Source organism: Onychostruthus taczanowskii, unplaced genomic scaffold, assembly GCF_017590055.1.
Source record: "Onychostruthus taczanowskii isolate IOZ18803 unplaced genomic scaffold, ASM1759005v1 scaffold1, whole genome shotgun sequence".
NCBI lineage: Eukaryota > Metazoa > Chordata > Aves > Passeriformes > Passeridae > Onychostruthus > Onychostruthus taczanowskii.
The window spans coordinates 10,837,838-10,853,059 of record NW_024496525.1 but is presented as its reverse complement, the minus strand read 5'-3'; the positions used below and the strand labels follow the sequence as shown (position 1 = coordinate 10,853,059).

Below are 15,222 nucleotides of genomic sequence, written 5' to 3'. Positions count from 1 at the left end.
TCTTTATGGCCTATCACCCAGTATCAGACAAAACAACTGAAATTAGTTTTGGCAGATTTGGGGATAGCAGGTAAAAATAAAAAATAACAAATGTAAAAGCATGAAAACTGTATTGCCATTATGCTTAAAGATAACTGTAAATCTTTAGAGATGCCAATGATTGCTTTAGATATTACAAACAAGTGCTGCCAATCAACTCTAAAATATGTAATGCATATTTTATTCTAGGTATCATAACTCAAGGCAAACTCCACAACAACAAGAGTAATATTGTCTGCCACAAACTACTCTCTTCATTAGGCAGCAATAAGAATTGACATATCCATTTCTTTGCAGTTGTGGAACTGTTGGCAGAAACATGCTTTTGTTTGTTTGTTTGTTTTCCCAACATAACTCAAATTTTACTGAAAACTTCCTTGAAACCAATTGTCCTGCTCATGGATCTTGAGAAGAAAGTTTTAAACACATCCTGAGGCAAAGCTGTGAGGTAATATCACTGCACAAACAGCAATTGTATTTTCCCTAAAACTATTTTTTATATTTACATGTAATCATGTGCTCACATTACAGAGAAAGGAAGGAAGTATGAGTTTTCTGATGACAACAGCTTCAGGTAGTGGAGCCTGAAGACACTCCAAAGACTTCTCTCCTCTAGCTGACTGTGATCTTGATCTCTAAAAGCTGCAGTTCACAACATTTATTAGAGCAATGGTTTTGGAGTTTAAAAACTGTTTAAACACTTTACGTTCTCATATGCTCTGGTTAAACCACCTTTTGCCTTGTGAGCCTTGCAGCCACAACTCTATACAAATGAATTCTTGTCGCTATCAGTTCCTTATTTCAATTACTTTAAGGAATTCATTAATTGGACTTTAGTGTTCCTTTTTCTTTTCTTTTCTTTTCTTTTCTTTTCTTTTCTTTTCTTTTCTTTTCTTTTCTTTTCTTTTCTTTTCTTTTCTTTTCTTTTCTTTTCTTTTCTTCTTCCTATACTGACTCTGCAAAGCTTTGTAATCTGACAATAACAACCAGAGAAAAACAGTGGCTGATCCTATCTTTCACTAGGCCACATTCAGCTTGCTCAGTTGAGGCTTTTTAATCAAACCTCGGTTAAAACCATGCACGTGTTTTTTGCTGTTCTCAGGAATCCCCTGTTTGAAAATGGCAGGTAGAATATTAAACTGGGAAGTAACATCTAGCCACATTAACTGATGGTTTGGCATAGGCTGACCTCATATGTCACATGAATGAAATTCACCTTGCTGCAGTCCTGACACATTGTATTGCCTGTTGATGAGGAGGAGGCAAAACCAGGCAGGCTGGTATAAAGATAAAAACAGGGAGAGGAGAAGGTAAAGCATAACTAGCTAATATCAGACAGGGTACTGTGAAAAACTCTTATAGCAGGCCTAGAAGAGGCCCATTAGGTGGACTCAACAGTTTAAATTGTCCTAGTTGCACCAAAAAGGATTTTGCTGCAGCCTGTCAGCCTGCCATGAATTTGGGTGCAGAAAGGCAATGAAAGGGATAGGAGAGCTGGAGGGGAAGGGTGGTGTGATTCATTTACTTGTCCCTTGCAGGATTCACAATTTGGGGATTCTTTAGGGGTTGGGGAGGGCGTGTATGTGTGTGTGTGTGAATTTCACCCTATATATAACTTGGAATCCTATTAGAAAACAACCCAGTGACACTGCAAATCCAGTATTTCTCAGCATGCTATTTTTGAAGCTGAAACACACAACATATTTTGATCTCCAAAGAAGCACAATAAAGATCCCCTCTTCAAAATAAAATGAGAAGTAAAAAAAACCCCTCAACCAATTGCACATGTAATAATTTCCAGGCCAGCTTCCTGTGATTGTATCCGATTATTTAAATTTTGGACTGTCTCTTTAATTTGAGGAGCAGGGAGAGAGGCGACAGATGGCAGACAGAATTGACTTATGTCCTCTATTCTTCTACAGAAGAAGGGGGAGTGCAGAAAGTTTGATCGAGGCAAAAGCTACAGTACATAGGGCTGGCTATAACTATCTAATAGGTCTTTTGACGGATCGGTTCGGAATATTTAGTTTTTTTTCTCCCCCAGACAGGCTTTGTAACAAACCCACAGTCCTGGAGGTTGCCATGGGTGACGAGAGAGCTGACATCCAGTCCCAACTACAAATAAGCACATGACAAATGGGCCCAGAGCCCTCCGACAGCCCTGAACCTTGGTGACCCCCTAAAAAACCCAGCCTCCCCATACCCTGTGCCCCCCCCAAAAAAGCATTACTGAGTATATTTTTTAAAACCGAAAGCTTGCACTTAATTGGAAACACTGCTGTGTAACTGAAATGCTTAGGACAGCATGTACAAGTAAAAATAAATCATGCAGCATTGTTATTTAATGCACTGTGACATCATTTCCTGAAATTAAACAGAGATGACACAGATTCAGACAGTCCCTGCTAAGGTTCAGTTCAAACAATTCACAGATGTTTTCCTCCAGCCAGCAGAAAACAATGCGAGACTTAAAGCACTCCTCTCTCTCTGCCCCTCTCTATCTTCCACTCCCTATCCTCAGCCTTTTCACTGGTACAAGGAGGTATGGCAGTTTTATAATACATGCTCCTGCAAAAATATTCTTTTTTTAATTTAATTACTCAGGCTGTTGTACTAAATAGATGGATCATTGTGTCACAAAAGCATCAATTTTTCAGAAGAAATAACAGATGTCTATGTAACAATGATTAGATTAACCACTCCCAGACAAAGCTAGCTTTTGAGGCCCACACACCCCATGACCCTGGGTTCCCTCTTCTGTAGGGGGTGGATGTAGAAATGTCAGATCTAATCTCAGATTCCATTTTTAAAACAAACAAAGCCCCACCCCCATCCCATTTCAGCTCTTTTCTTTTAAGATTGTGGTGTTTAAAAGGTATGTGAATGTTTGGTCTCTTACTAAATCTTCAGGATGCTTTCATGGCCGACTGCTAGGAGCACTCAGAGGATGAAACCTTTCAGCCTGGGATCAGAAGTGTCATTTTGAGAAAGATTTCCGGGTTTATTCTGCCCAAGCTGGTGACGCTGTAGTGCACACAGGCAGGACAGGAGGGGGATGCTGATGACATTAGGCAGGGCTGCGCTACCAGCAGCAAAAACTACAAATGTTAATGGTCACCACCAGCCCTTCTGAGGAGACACCAGAACAATTCTGGGGTACAAAGAGGCACAACTCTGTTCCCCTGAGGACTGCAAGACTGCAGGTCATGGGAGTTTAGCATTCAGGCACTGATTTTGCTTTAGCACTGTGGGGTGAAGTCATTTAACCTCTCCTCACAAAAGTTTTTCCAGCTGAAAAATGAGCACAATATTATTTTGTAGGACATGCTTCCAACAGGGTGGTGTTTGTACAAAGAGGTCTGTTCTACACCAGCAAGCAACTTATTACCTTGCTGAAAACAGCACACAGCCTAAAAGCAGACCTGGAATAAGACTGCAGCTTAGGCTCCTCCAGCTCTCTGACCCCGTGGTGCCCTGAGGTGGAAATGGCAGCCACACAAACACACGTGCAGGTAGTTTTACAGGAGAATCAGAGGACATTGTCCATCTCCTATGTGTACTCTCAGCGGGTATAGCATGTTACAATGCAGTCCAACACACACACTAAAATTCACTAGAATGACTGCACATTCCTGTGTTATCTGGAGTCTCCCAGCCTTCTTCTTGCCATTTTAACTGGACAGAGGTCTGTTGTATTTTCAGGTTTGGTTTTGGTTTTCTAAAGTAGAGCAAAACCAACAATGTGAAGAATGCTTCTCTCAGATCGCATCTCTGAGTAAAGCTGTTCTTCTACAGTTTGATGTGAAAGTAAGCTGTTCAGTGTGGAGTGCAATAGCCAGCTATGTTTGTAACCTTTCTTTAAGGTAGTATTACTAAAATAAAATATGGAAGGAGATATTTATGAAGGTGGGTTGGATTCAACTTCCTTGAACACTTGCTCCAAGATTGGCTTTGGTTGATGATATTCATCTCTTGAATAAAATCTAATGAATAAATAAAATAGCTGCCCTGTATAAAAGGCTTGATAAGCCATTCATCAAAATATGATAGGTACACATTTTATTCTCAGATACACCCACATAAATACAGAAAAAAAATCTGTTTCAGTGAGACTATTCATATTATCCAATCTGGACATCTAATATGACAAGTTAAGAAAATTAATTCAGGTAAGTACAAAAGCTGTGGCTGGTTCATTTTACCACCTTCCAGGAGAACGTTAGCCTGACGATAAACAGATAAAACCAAGATATATTCTATAACAGACTGTGTAAAGAGTAAGATCTTCAGCCAGAAAATTGTGGAAATCAGGCCAAAATGACATTGTTCAAAGTTAGAAGACAGAATTTCAGCTAGCAAAAAAAAAAACAAAAAAAAAAAAAAAAAAAAAAAAAAAAAAAAAAAAAAAAACCAGCTCAACTCCTCTGGCTTTAGGGGACACATCCCAAATACCATCAGATAGGAACTAGGCACTTTCAGTAAGAAAGCTTTAGTTTGCAAGCTACCATTGGTAAATCTGGTACTATTAGTTATGATACATGTCTTCTTAAAGACTGCAACAAAAAAACCAACCAAAATAGAATTTTAACAAAGGGCATCACTCCAGGTAAGTGTCAAAGCATAAATGAGGCTCTGGTTCTACCAGCTCGGTTAAAAAAGGTGAAAAAATGTTGAATGTAGCAAAAATGTAGTCTTTGGCACACTGCTGCAGAAATGGATGAACTAGCAGAGGTACAAGCCCAAAGAGTGGTATAATTACTTCCTTTATAACTTTCCTCAAAAAAAAAAAAAAAAAAAAAAAAAAAAAAAAAAAAAAAAAACAAAAAAAAAAACCAAAAAACCCAGCTCAACTCCTCTGGCTTTAGGGGACACATCCCAAATACCATCAGATAGGAACTAGGCACTTTCAGTAAGAAAGCTTTAGTTTGCAAGCTACCATTGGTAAATCTGGTACTATTAGTTATGATACATGTCTTCTTAAAGACTGCAACAAAAAAACCAACCAAAATAGAATTTTAACAAAGGGCATCACTCCAGGTAAGTGTCAAAGCATAAATGAGGCTCTGGTTCTACCAGCTCGGTTAAAAAAGGTGAAAAAATGTTGAATGTAGCAAAAATGTAGTCTTTGGCACACTGCTGCAGAAATGGATGAACTAGCAGAGGTACAAGCCCAAAGAGTGGTATAATTACTTCCTTTATAACTTTCCTCTCTTCTGATTATGTATCTATATTTTAAAGGTCCTCCATCCTTAAAAAGGGCATGGGAGGAGGGGGACGGGCTCTATGGTTGCTGGTAAGGAATCCTAATTTCAGCACTGGTGTAAGCTGGAGGTATCTATACATTTGAGCACTTCCTGTTTTCACTTAGTGATCAAATATGTTCTTTGCAGGGCAAATAGGGGAGCACTTGAGTGAGGAAAGCAGTGATGTCTGAGAGGCTAATTGAGTGTACTAAGAACTCCTTAGCATAGAGGAAAAGGAGTCTTCCAAAGCTATGAATAAACTCTCAGCTTGGGTCAGATTTCTTGCTGTTTCTTTTCTTTAACCACCTTTGAACTCAACTAAAAACAGTCTTAATGTCAGGTTTACCTTTCTGATGTCGTAATCTTTATGTACTATTGAAAAGATTATACTAGCAGACTAGGATTTCCTCTACTTTCTTAAACACTGGATATTATCCAGAAAAAGCATACACATTTCCAACCAATTCATCCTCAGATCTTTTATCTTCCGGTAGTGTTGTAATTCCAAATGTAAGACAGAGCTCAGTAAGTGAATGAGAACATGACAGAAGCTCCTACTCTTTGCATTTGATTTCCAACAATAAAAACATGCATGTGTATCCTATTTCAAATATAATTAAAGTTACTACAAAATGGAAGCCGTGATAGGGGTTAGAAATTGTTTTGAAAGACACAGCCTGTCAGACACATTCATTCTACATCAGAGTTCAAGTGCCTGTCTCTTCAAAAAAGCCACTTAGGCCATTCAATTTTTAAAATTGGCTGCCTTAGGAGTTTGCAAACTGATTGAATGAAGGAAAAAAATAGCATTTTATTTAAAATCATAAGTAAATACAATTAGTCAGATCTGAGTTACTCTCTTGGAATTTGACAGTCTAAAGGACTTCTACATTTAATCCATGCCAGAAGAGATGGACTGCCACTGCCTCTCCTTCCAGGGAAATCAGAGGTTAATGATTTTTGTCATATTGAGACTAACAGCTAACAATTGCTACAGTTGGCCTTTAGTTTTTTATTTGTCCTTTTGAGGTATTCAGAATAGGTGACAATGGATTGCAGTTGAGAACATATGTAGAGAGACCCCTGTGGCTTATGGAAAAGTTGCTCCATGCTGGTTGGGTGTTTGAAAAAAAAAATACAACCAGAGCTCTTTTATGTTCCTCTCCTTAATGAATGCATGAATGTCAAAATGTACCAATGGCCCATTCAGGGGGCAAAGCCTAAGCAGCTCCTTCTTTAAGAACACATCCTGAGACATAAAATACATTTGCTTAACAAATTAAAATAATGAGATAATTCTATTAGTTTCTTTAAAAAAAAAAAAAAAGAGAGAGAGAGAGAGAAAGAAAAAAGGGTATATCGGGGGATTATTGTAATACAAGAACAGGTCATACAGCACAAAAGAGGAACAAACTAATTTGAAATAAGGTTAGAGTAGTAATGAAGGAATGTACATTGAATCATGGACTGTCGTTGTAAAGATATTTACTTGAAACAATAAAATTGTACATCACAGATTCCCCGGTTCTGGCTCAGCCAGAGTAACATTTTGAATGGACAAGCTAATTTGAGAAAAAGTGTGAGATCTTTAAAAGAAAGGAGTTTTCTTCCTTCCCTGCATGTGTTTATGGCAAGAATCTTTCTGAATTTACATTGCACTGGTCAGGGGTCTCCATTATCAGTTTGCAGGTCTGAGAATTACAGCGCAGTAAATCTTTCAACACCTGCAAACTCATTAAAGCCTGGACGGTAAAAGGTTTGTGTTCATTTAATCTGATTTTTGTGAGGCCATCCTCACCAGTGACGGCAAATTTCCTTAATTCATGCAGGATGGAGAGGGTCAGGAGAGAGAGGATGGAAACAAGGAAAAGGGATTTCAAAAAGCCAGAAGGACTTTCCTCAAGAGAAGCAAGAGGCAGTTGACTGTTTAATAAGCAAGTGTCAAATGCTTTCAAGGAGCACATAAGAAAGAAAGGCAGAAAGGAAAAAAAATAGATATCACAAATTTCATAGGAGGAAATGGAGTTAGCATGGAGGTGTCTACAAACCAAACTTGTTTATTTGTGGTCCTGCTTTTTGCTGTCTGCCTGTTCTACTCATCTAAAGATACCCTACAGCTAAACGAAAAACCCTCCACTCGCACTTACTCGACTTCCAAATTAAAAACATTTTACAGGTTAGTAAATCTCCAGCTGAGGTGATGTAGCAAAGAACAGCTGTGAAGTAATTTTGATAATGATGAGAATAATAAGCACATGGCAAGGTTCAGGGCTTTGCTGTTGCAGCTTCAGTGCTCCTGAATAGATAAAAGTGATTAAATACTCCTGATTATCCCTGACCAATATGTAATGGATTTACAGCCCTTTCAATTAGTCAGTATTTGCTTAGGACTCATTATTTTGTCTTTGGTTAAGTAATCAGCCCAGAGACTCATGTTCTGTCTAATTCCTCTGAGCCAAGTGGGTACAGGGCACCTGACCTTTGAAATGGCCATAGCTGAGAGGCAGGAATAACCACTACTCCAGCAGAGACACTGGCTATTCCAGCTAATCCTGACCCCACAGGCCAGATCAATGCACCTTAGTTTGCTACTAATGTCCTTACATCAAAATGATGGTTTAGAAATGTGAATCTATCGCTCCCTCCTTTAGCTGTGCTGCTGGCAGAGCAGTTCGATAGCCTCTATCATAAATAAACTGGGTCCCGGAATCATTACACTGTAACCAACAGCAGGAATTTATAAAACCATGGAAATTTATAAAACTTTGATAGAAGAAGAGGCAGTTAATAACAGTTAGCATTTCAAGCCTTATCAAGTAAGAAACAATTTCAAAGTGCGAGAAAGAAGAAAAATGATAATTTTACCAGTTTCCATCATTTCCCACATGAAGTAAACAAGGTTTACTAGGTTTTCTGTGGAACTGTGCTTTGATGCCTAAGTGAAGCTATAATAGTCAACAGAACACCAACACAAAACCGATAGCAAGCAGACAAATAATGCCCAAGGAAAGCACTGCTATTTCACTTATTTAATCTCTCTCCTCCCAAATGTGAATATGGTTGTTTTAATATTTATGGACTTGAAGAGAAGCAAAAAAGGCTCTTATTCTCTCTGTTACACAACTGAAAAATTAGGGAATCTGTAAGCCTTCTTTATTTCCTCACAAAAAAGTAACAATGACAAGACTGCAAGCTGCTGCTTTAACTTCTCTAACATCCACAGTGTATGTCAGCACACGCACACAGACCAGGGCTCTCTCTTTCACCACATACATACAAAGTTTGTGTAAACAGAGGCCAGCAATAAAGAATCTGGAAGGCAGAGCTTTGTATGTGTTAAAGCAAGAATCCCCCTTTTGCTGTCCGTAGGAGGATTTTGAATAGTTCAAAGCCAAAAATGGTTACTTTGTATATAGGTGGTGTTCCTTGCTAAGGCGTTGTACTCTCTCTTTTTCTTTCTATAGAGATAGATAGACTTATCATGATTCCAAGACCTAAGGAAAAAAAAATCTAATAAAAAAAAAGCAACAAATCCTGAGACCTAATAATGGGCAAAAAATTATGGATATAATTGATTTCTAATAATGATGAATAAACCTCATTAGGCACATGAATAGGAATTTATTTTGGTTTTGGTCACCACTTACTGTGAGATGCTGGAAAAGCCACGCTCTCATGATATTTGTTGCTACTTTGGGGAAAATGCCTCTTTTCTTCTGACGCTTTTTGTCCTTGTCTGGGTCATCGTCATCTCCTGTACCAGGTGAGGCTACACTGTTGTCTAAACCATCACCTACAACAAAGAGAAAAACAGGAAGGAGGAGATGTTTAATGAACCAAATACAGAAGCCAAAAAATATCATTAATTGCCAAGACACTACGACATTTTGGGGGGTTTTTATTTGTTAGATCAGGCACATACTGTTTCTCATTATATAAGAATGCCGATGCAAATATGTAAAAATTAGAAAACTGTGTCTCTCCAAATACTAATTTTGTGTTTCACACATGCATATATCATTAATTCAATTATAATTGTGTGCTTGACATAGTGCAGTAGCTCTTTTTCAATTATGGGATTCAATGTGGGAAAACCTACCACAAGAAAACCCATTTACTGTAAATGCATACCTACAACCATTCTGAATATGTACGTATAAGTAATCAAGTTAAATGTTCTGTAGTCTATATATTCGAGGCCCTCTGCAGAGGTGGCAGTAACCATGTCACCGTTCAGTGCACATAACACACTGTCAGATGAGCCCCTCCCAGTAACCATCACCTCCCAGCACACGTACACACGCACTCACAAACACGTACACCTAGTGTGACCCTGCATACAGCATTTGCATGACATGAAAACTTCTACATCTCTGCATCAGTGATTATTATCATTAAAAAAAAAAGATGCACATCAAGGTAGAGCTCTCACTTAATCAGAACTTTCCATCAACATCCTTCTCTTCTGTGCTTTTCCCTGGCATTAATTGTGCATTAGCAAAAATCATTTACTTTTAACAGTCATAGTTATTTTTTCTTGCCCTCCAGCAAAAATGCCTTGAAAGCCTGCCTGGAGGGCATCTAAATTATGTATCTGAAAAACTCTTCTGGCAAGGCATTGCAGGACCCCTACTTTCTTAAAATTCATACGAGCACGTCTTCCTGTTTTTGGGAAGGCATCAATCAAGAGCAGCAATATATGCCATATTCCTACATTAATATTTGAACTAATAACTTTAAAAAAAGGAAAGAAACAAGATCCGACTTCTGGAATAATCAAATGCAAAATAAATGAAGAATACTGGGACAGCACTGAGACTTTATAGATTGCTGTGTTTTCCTTACACATCATTAGCCTGGAGCCACACGAAAGAGGAAAACAGAGAAGTGGAGAGTTTATGCTCCCTGCTGGTGTTTAAGAAGCCGAGGTCCTGGAAGGACATCTGGGAATTGTGCTGAGATGGTGGTTTTTGTAATTTAAGAATAGACATTCATTAGCAGTAAATGCCATAAATCCCATGCTAAGTAAAAACCTTGTCCAAGAAAGCCTAAAACAATAAACTCTGTGCTCAATGTAGCCTGAGCTAGACGCTCCATAGCTTCCTGAGGAATGCTATAGATTCATGAGCTAATTCCTATAGCCTCGTCTAGATCTGTAGTGCTACTAAACGAAATACATTGCTGCTACATACAGTCCATTTGCTTCAAAACTTGCATTTCAGCTCCATCTTCCCTCCTATGCCAGATCACCCTTCTTGTACCGCGTCCCCTCTGAAAAACCGACCCTTTTGGATGGGAGAGACAGAAAAAGCCACAGCAAAGAGCTGGCAGATTAATTTTATTGACATTTCCATTTTCACTGCAATGTGATACCCTCCATCACATGGAAGAGATGACCCTCACTATTTACAGACTGACAGGCCACTTCATTACAACCACCCTGCCCCAAGGCAGAGCAGCTCCTTTCCATCTGCCCAAACACCAGAGCAAGACCCTGAAGTCGCTGCTCTGTTTCTCGTGCTTTTTTTTTTTTTTTTTCTTCTATTAACGATAGAGAAAGGAGAGCCAAATCACAGTGAACTAGTTGAAGAGATTATGGAAGCTCTCAAGACTGTAACCAACTGTTTGCTTTTGCAATACATCAGTTATTTAGAAAGCACTCCTTTCTGCTGCTTTCTTCCCCCCCACGTATTCCACCCTACCCCTCTCTCACAGACACGTGTGCGCGCGCACACACACAGGCACACACTCTTTCCACTATGCCAAGGAACTGCTGCAAGGCAAATTCTCACAAACACTAATGGCTTCTGACTGCTCCTTGGCAACCCCAGCATTTTAACCTGGGTGGATATGCTCTCCAAAATACAGACACTGGAGCTATCTCATCAGCTGTTCATGTGACACAGATGGAGAGTGGCTATTAGGAGCCAGGCAATGGGCCTTGGGGATCTGAGGTGCTGTACTGTAGCCTCAGGCAATTTTGAAAAGCAGTACCCGGAGATGGGGGGAAAAAATCTCTACTGAAAGTGCAAGTTTGAAGTCAGTCAGTCTGTTTGTCTATCTGTCGTGCGGATAAAGATATCTTTGTCTCTTTATGTAAAAGTAATGTGTGTATGCACAGGATGTGTGGAGCTGTAAAACTTCTGCTCTGCACCATCCTTTCAAACCACAGAAACACCAGTTCACTCTCTCTATGGACAAATTTCTGTCTGTCTGCATATACTCTCCTATTTGTGAGCATCCCCAGCAGGATTCTCCCACACGCTATATCAGTGTTTGGACTTTTTGATGAGGTTATTAATACCCTGGTTTAAAAAAGTTAATAGCAGCCCAAGAAATAAAAGTTCAATTAAAGCTCTCATTGCCTTCCCATCCTAATCAGCAGCTGAATTCCTAAGAGTCGGTGCTTCCCTAATCTGTTCCATAACCTCACAAAAGAAAATTCAAATATTGTAACTTCAAATGATATCAGAAGAAAAATACAGCACGATTTGTTCCTCCTGGTGTATGAAAGACCTGTTAATCTGTATTGTCATATCTTTAATAGGACTACAACCACTCATTTTAGTGGATGCAACTTCTAGTAAGAAGAAATCATAGAAAAAGCCCATAACCGTCTTTTCCAAGATGGAATTATTTACTTCTGGTCCTAGCTTGCTTTATCCAAATAAATGTCAGTTACTTTAAATGAAGAAAAGTAAAATATCAAAAGCGAAATAAAATGAACAGATATGAAAGTCACTTTATGGCAGACTGGATTAACTATATTTTTCACTACTGTATGAAGGAATCAAAATTTAAATAATTTAAATCATCATTACAAGAGATTTTACTTATGTGAACCATTCTTATCCTGGTTTAGATGGTAATTTGTAAGAAGAGTAGAGTCAAATCCTAATTTTATGGAAATGGCAATTATACAAGCATAGTTATCCAAGTTTTCCAGAGAAGAAATTAAGGTTTGGATTTTGGTCCACTGTCTCTTTCTTTCACACAGAACCAAAAAAAGTAAGGGTTATTTTCTCCTGCTTCTCATACTGTTCACTCATTTATTCTTGTGCAAAGAGTACACATGATTGCAAAATTCTATCAGTGTTGCAGGAAAGTGGAGAATTGTTAAGTGGCACTCTCTTTGTGGAGGTGTCAATGACTAGGCATGATTCCAACCAGTAGAGAATTAGGCATATTACCCAGCTTGTTTAAGATTATAGCAATGCTATGTAATAGTCTCAATAACCCCTATAAAAGATGGAAAGAGTTTACAAGAAACCCTGCGAAGGGACCCACCTGGGGTTCCTTAAAGACCTTCTCTTCTAGGGGAAGAGTTTGTTGAGGACACTGAAGATACAAGTCTTCTTGACACAGTGGGAAGTTGGGCTTCCACACTGGCTCTGTGTTAGGCACTCTTTGTATGTGCTGAGGGTTTCCTTCCACAAGCTGAATTGCTTTGCATTGAAAGCAAAGGAGAATACCTCTTCTTTAAAAAAATATCAAATAAGCAGTCATTGCAGGGTTCCCATTGCGTCATAATTCCAGCTTGCTGCAAACTTATTTCCTTGGACAGAGAAGCTTGCAAGTCCAGTGTTGACATAGCCAAAGACTCTGAGAAACAGAGACCAGTCTTATGCAAAACCTGTCCAACCTTATTATGTCAATGAATTTTTCTTTGTGAGTCTCCCACACTATCAGTATTATCTCAACCCTAGTCTTTGTGTTCTTCACAGAGTAAAAACCCAGCAACAGATGAAGCAAGTTCAGAAGTTGCCCATCTTGTCCTTTTACCACTTGTGAACAGGATGAATAACCAATTCCCAATCTATCAAATGGTAACTGAAAAGGATGACCCAGTCAGGCCAAAGCTCAGCAGCCTGGTATCAGTCCAGATTCAAATTCTAGAAATAGTTTCTGTTACCATCATAGCAAGTAGAGCCGTTAAAAACTGATTTCTGGAAAAGTACATTTCAGAACCCAGTGTTCGAGTTTCTTCACCATCAGAGGTCCCTTACAGCTTTAAGGTTTGTCACATTAAAGGAAAAGAGAGAACAGCAGGAGTATCTAAACTCGGGGGAAGACAAGACACTTTGCCATTTTTCTAAAAATAGTGGATGCAATATGAAAAGCACGTTAAAGGATTCTGTAAAAGAAAGCTGCAGTGCACTATGCTGATCTTAAGTAAACTACTCTAATATTCCAGACTAATACTTTGATGGAGTGGAATATGTAGATTTAAATGCAAAACAAAGAGGAAAATCTGCATGCAGCCTATATTCATAACTTGCAATTATTTATTTGCACTTACGTGTCCATCTAGACACATAAATATTGTAAACCATTATTAATAAGGACATTCAGCTTAGTAATACAATCCATATCACCACCAGAGAAAAATCTTAAAAATCTGGTTAATTATCACTGTCAAAAAGCTGGAGAGAAGTGTCTGAAGATGTTTTTGAAGATAAGATAGTCTGTACTTAAGGGCAGACTAACAGAGAGGGAATGTCAGCTCCAGAATCAAAGACCCTTCAGGAGAATCCTTATCTTCATTCCATCCTGTTACAATTATCAGGCTCTTAGCCTTACAGCTCCAGTAGATCACAGATCTTTGAATTAAGTTCTGACTATGGATTGTTTTCTTTTTTCTCTTCTTCTTAATGATCCCTGTTCCAGGAAGTCAACTTAAGTCTCCTCACGCCCCAGGAGCCATACTTATCTCCTGCATTTCTTGCCCAGGGAAACTAAGTTAAGATAGGTTATGACTGGCAAGTATGGGACTTGGAAAATCACAAACAGTTCAGGTGGGCAACCCAGCTTAGAGCTGTGCCACCATTGGCAGTGCTCTGCCAGTACCTATGCTGGTTTTGCTAAATTACTTTATCCAGGAGGAAAGGAGCCATCAGAAGCTGTTCAGGGGCCTGACAGGCACACTGAGCCTGTGCTGACCTGCATGGTCGCTTCTTCTTGGAGTAGAGTATCCTCAAGCGAGCTGCTGTAGTCAGACCACGGCATTCTCTGCCCTGGTGTCTCTGGGACACCACACATATGTTTCATGGTTCCCTGTTCTATGCTTCAGAGAGCATCTTGGACAGAAAGAAAGGGTGGATACTAGAGAGAACAGGAGAAAACTTCAGACACATACCACTACCATCTCTCTTCCTACAGAGGATGTTGTCCTGTTGCCCTTCTAGAAGCAGGAAGGAGACAAAGACCTGGCCTTGTCTCTTGCTGCTCTTTTGTTTTCCAGAAAAAAACCCAGCAATTCCACTGGGCTGATAATATAAAGATGACATGTATGAATTTCACACATGTATTAATTAATAATTATTACAAATTCAAATAGGAAGAAAACTTAAGATGCTATCAGATCCCACATACAAAGCTATTCTACGTAATCTAATTACAACTCAGCATAGTTTGTCATTCAGGAGCAAGTCCCTATTGCCATCTGGCAATATGTGTTAAAGGCTTAAGGACTTGCATGGTATCTTCTACATAAAGTGTATTTACAAGAGACAGAATGAAAACTGTTTCTTTTCTGTTTCTGGATAGGCACCTGTCTAGGGTCACTAACATATCTTATTTGCAGAAAGGAATTCACAAATGTTTTATTATTTATTCAAAGTAGGAATGACATTTCAGCTCTTATTATAGCCATGCATGCTACAAAATCAGTGATCTAAGTCTCTCAAAATTATTTTCAGAACTGTTAAGTTTCACATTTCCCCTTTTATTATTTTTCTGTCCAAAAATAAGAAAAAAGACTGGCTTTTTTGTATCCTTAATTGTCTGTGCTTAGATTTCATGTTCATTTGTAAAGGAAATTGAAAAATCTTAGAAATTCTGTCAAATGTCAAAAATGTATTATTGTATATAAGAGAAAACTGATAAACCACAGTTTAAATGTTAAGCTCTTATACAGCCAGGAGGTTCATAGTTCGTTCAT

General features: G+C 38.8%; 1 protein-coding gene across 5 annotated transcripts in view; it reads right to left on the bottom strand.

Moving 5' to 3' along the window:
* The window catches only part of MEIS2 (Meis homeobox 2), a 173,407-nt gene that overhangs the window by 112,436 nt on the left and 45,749 nt on the right, over window positions 1-15,222 (bottom strand). For all 5 annotated transcript variants that reach the window (XM_041400162.1, XM_041400170.1, XM_041400188.1 and 2 more), the window contains one exon: window positions 8,930-9,075. In XM_041400162.1, the coding sequence (XP_041256096.1) occupies window positions 8,930-9,075 (146 nt within the window). The remainder of the gene's footprint in view (window positions 1-8,929; window positions 9,076-15,222) is intronic.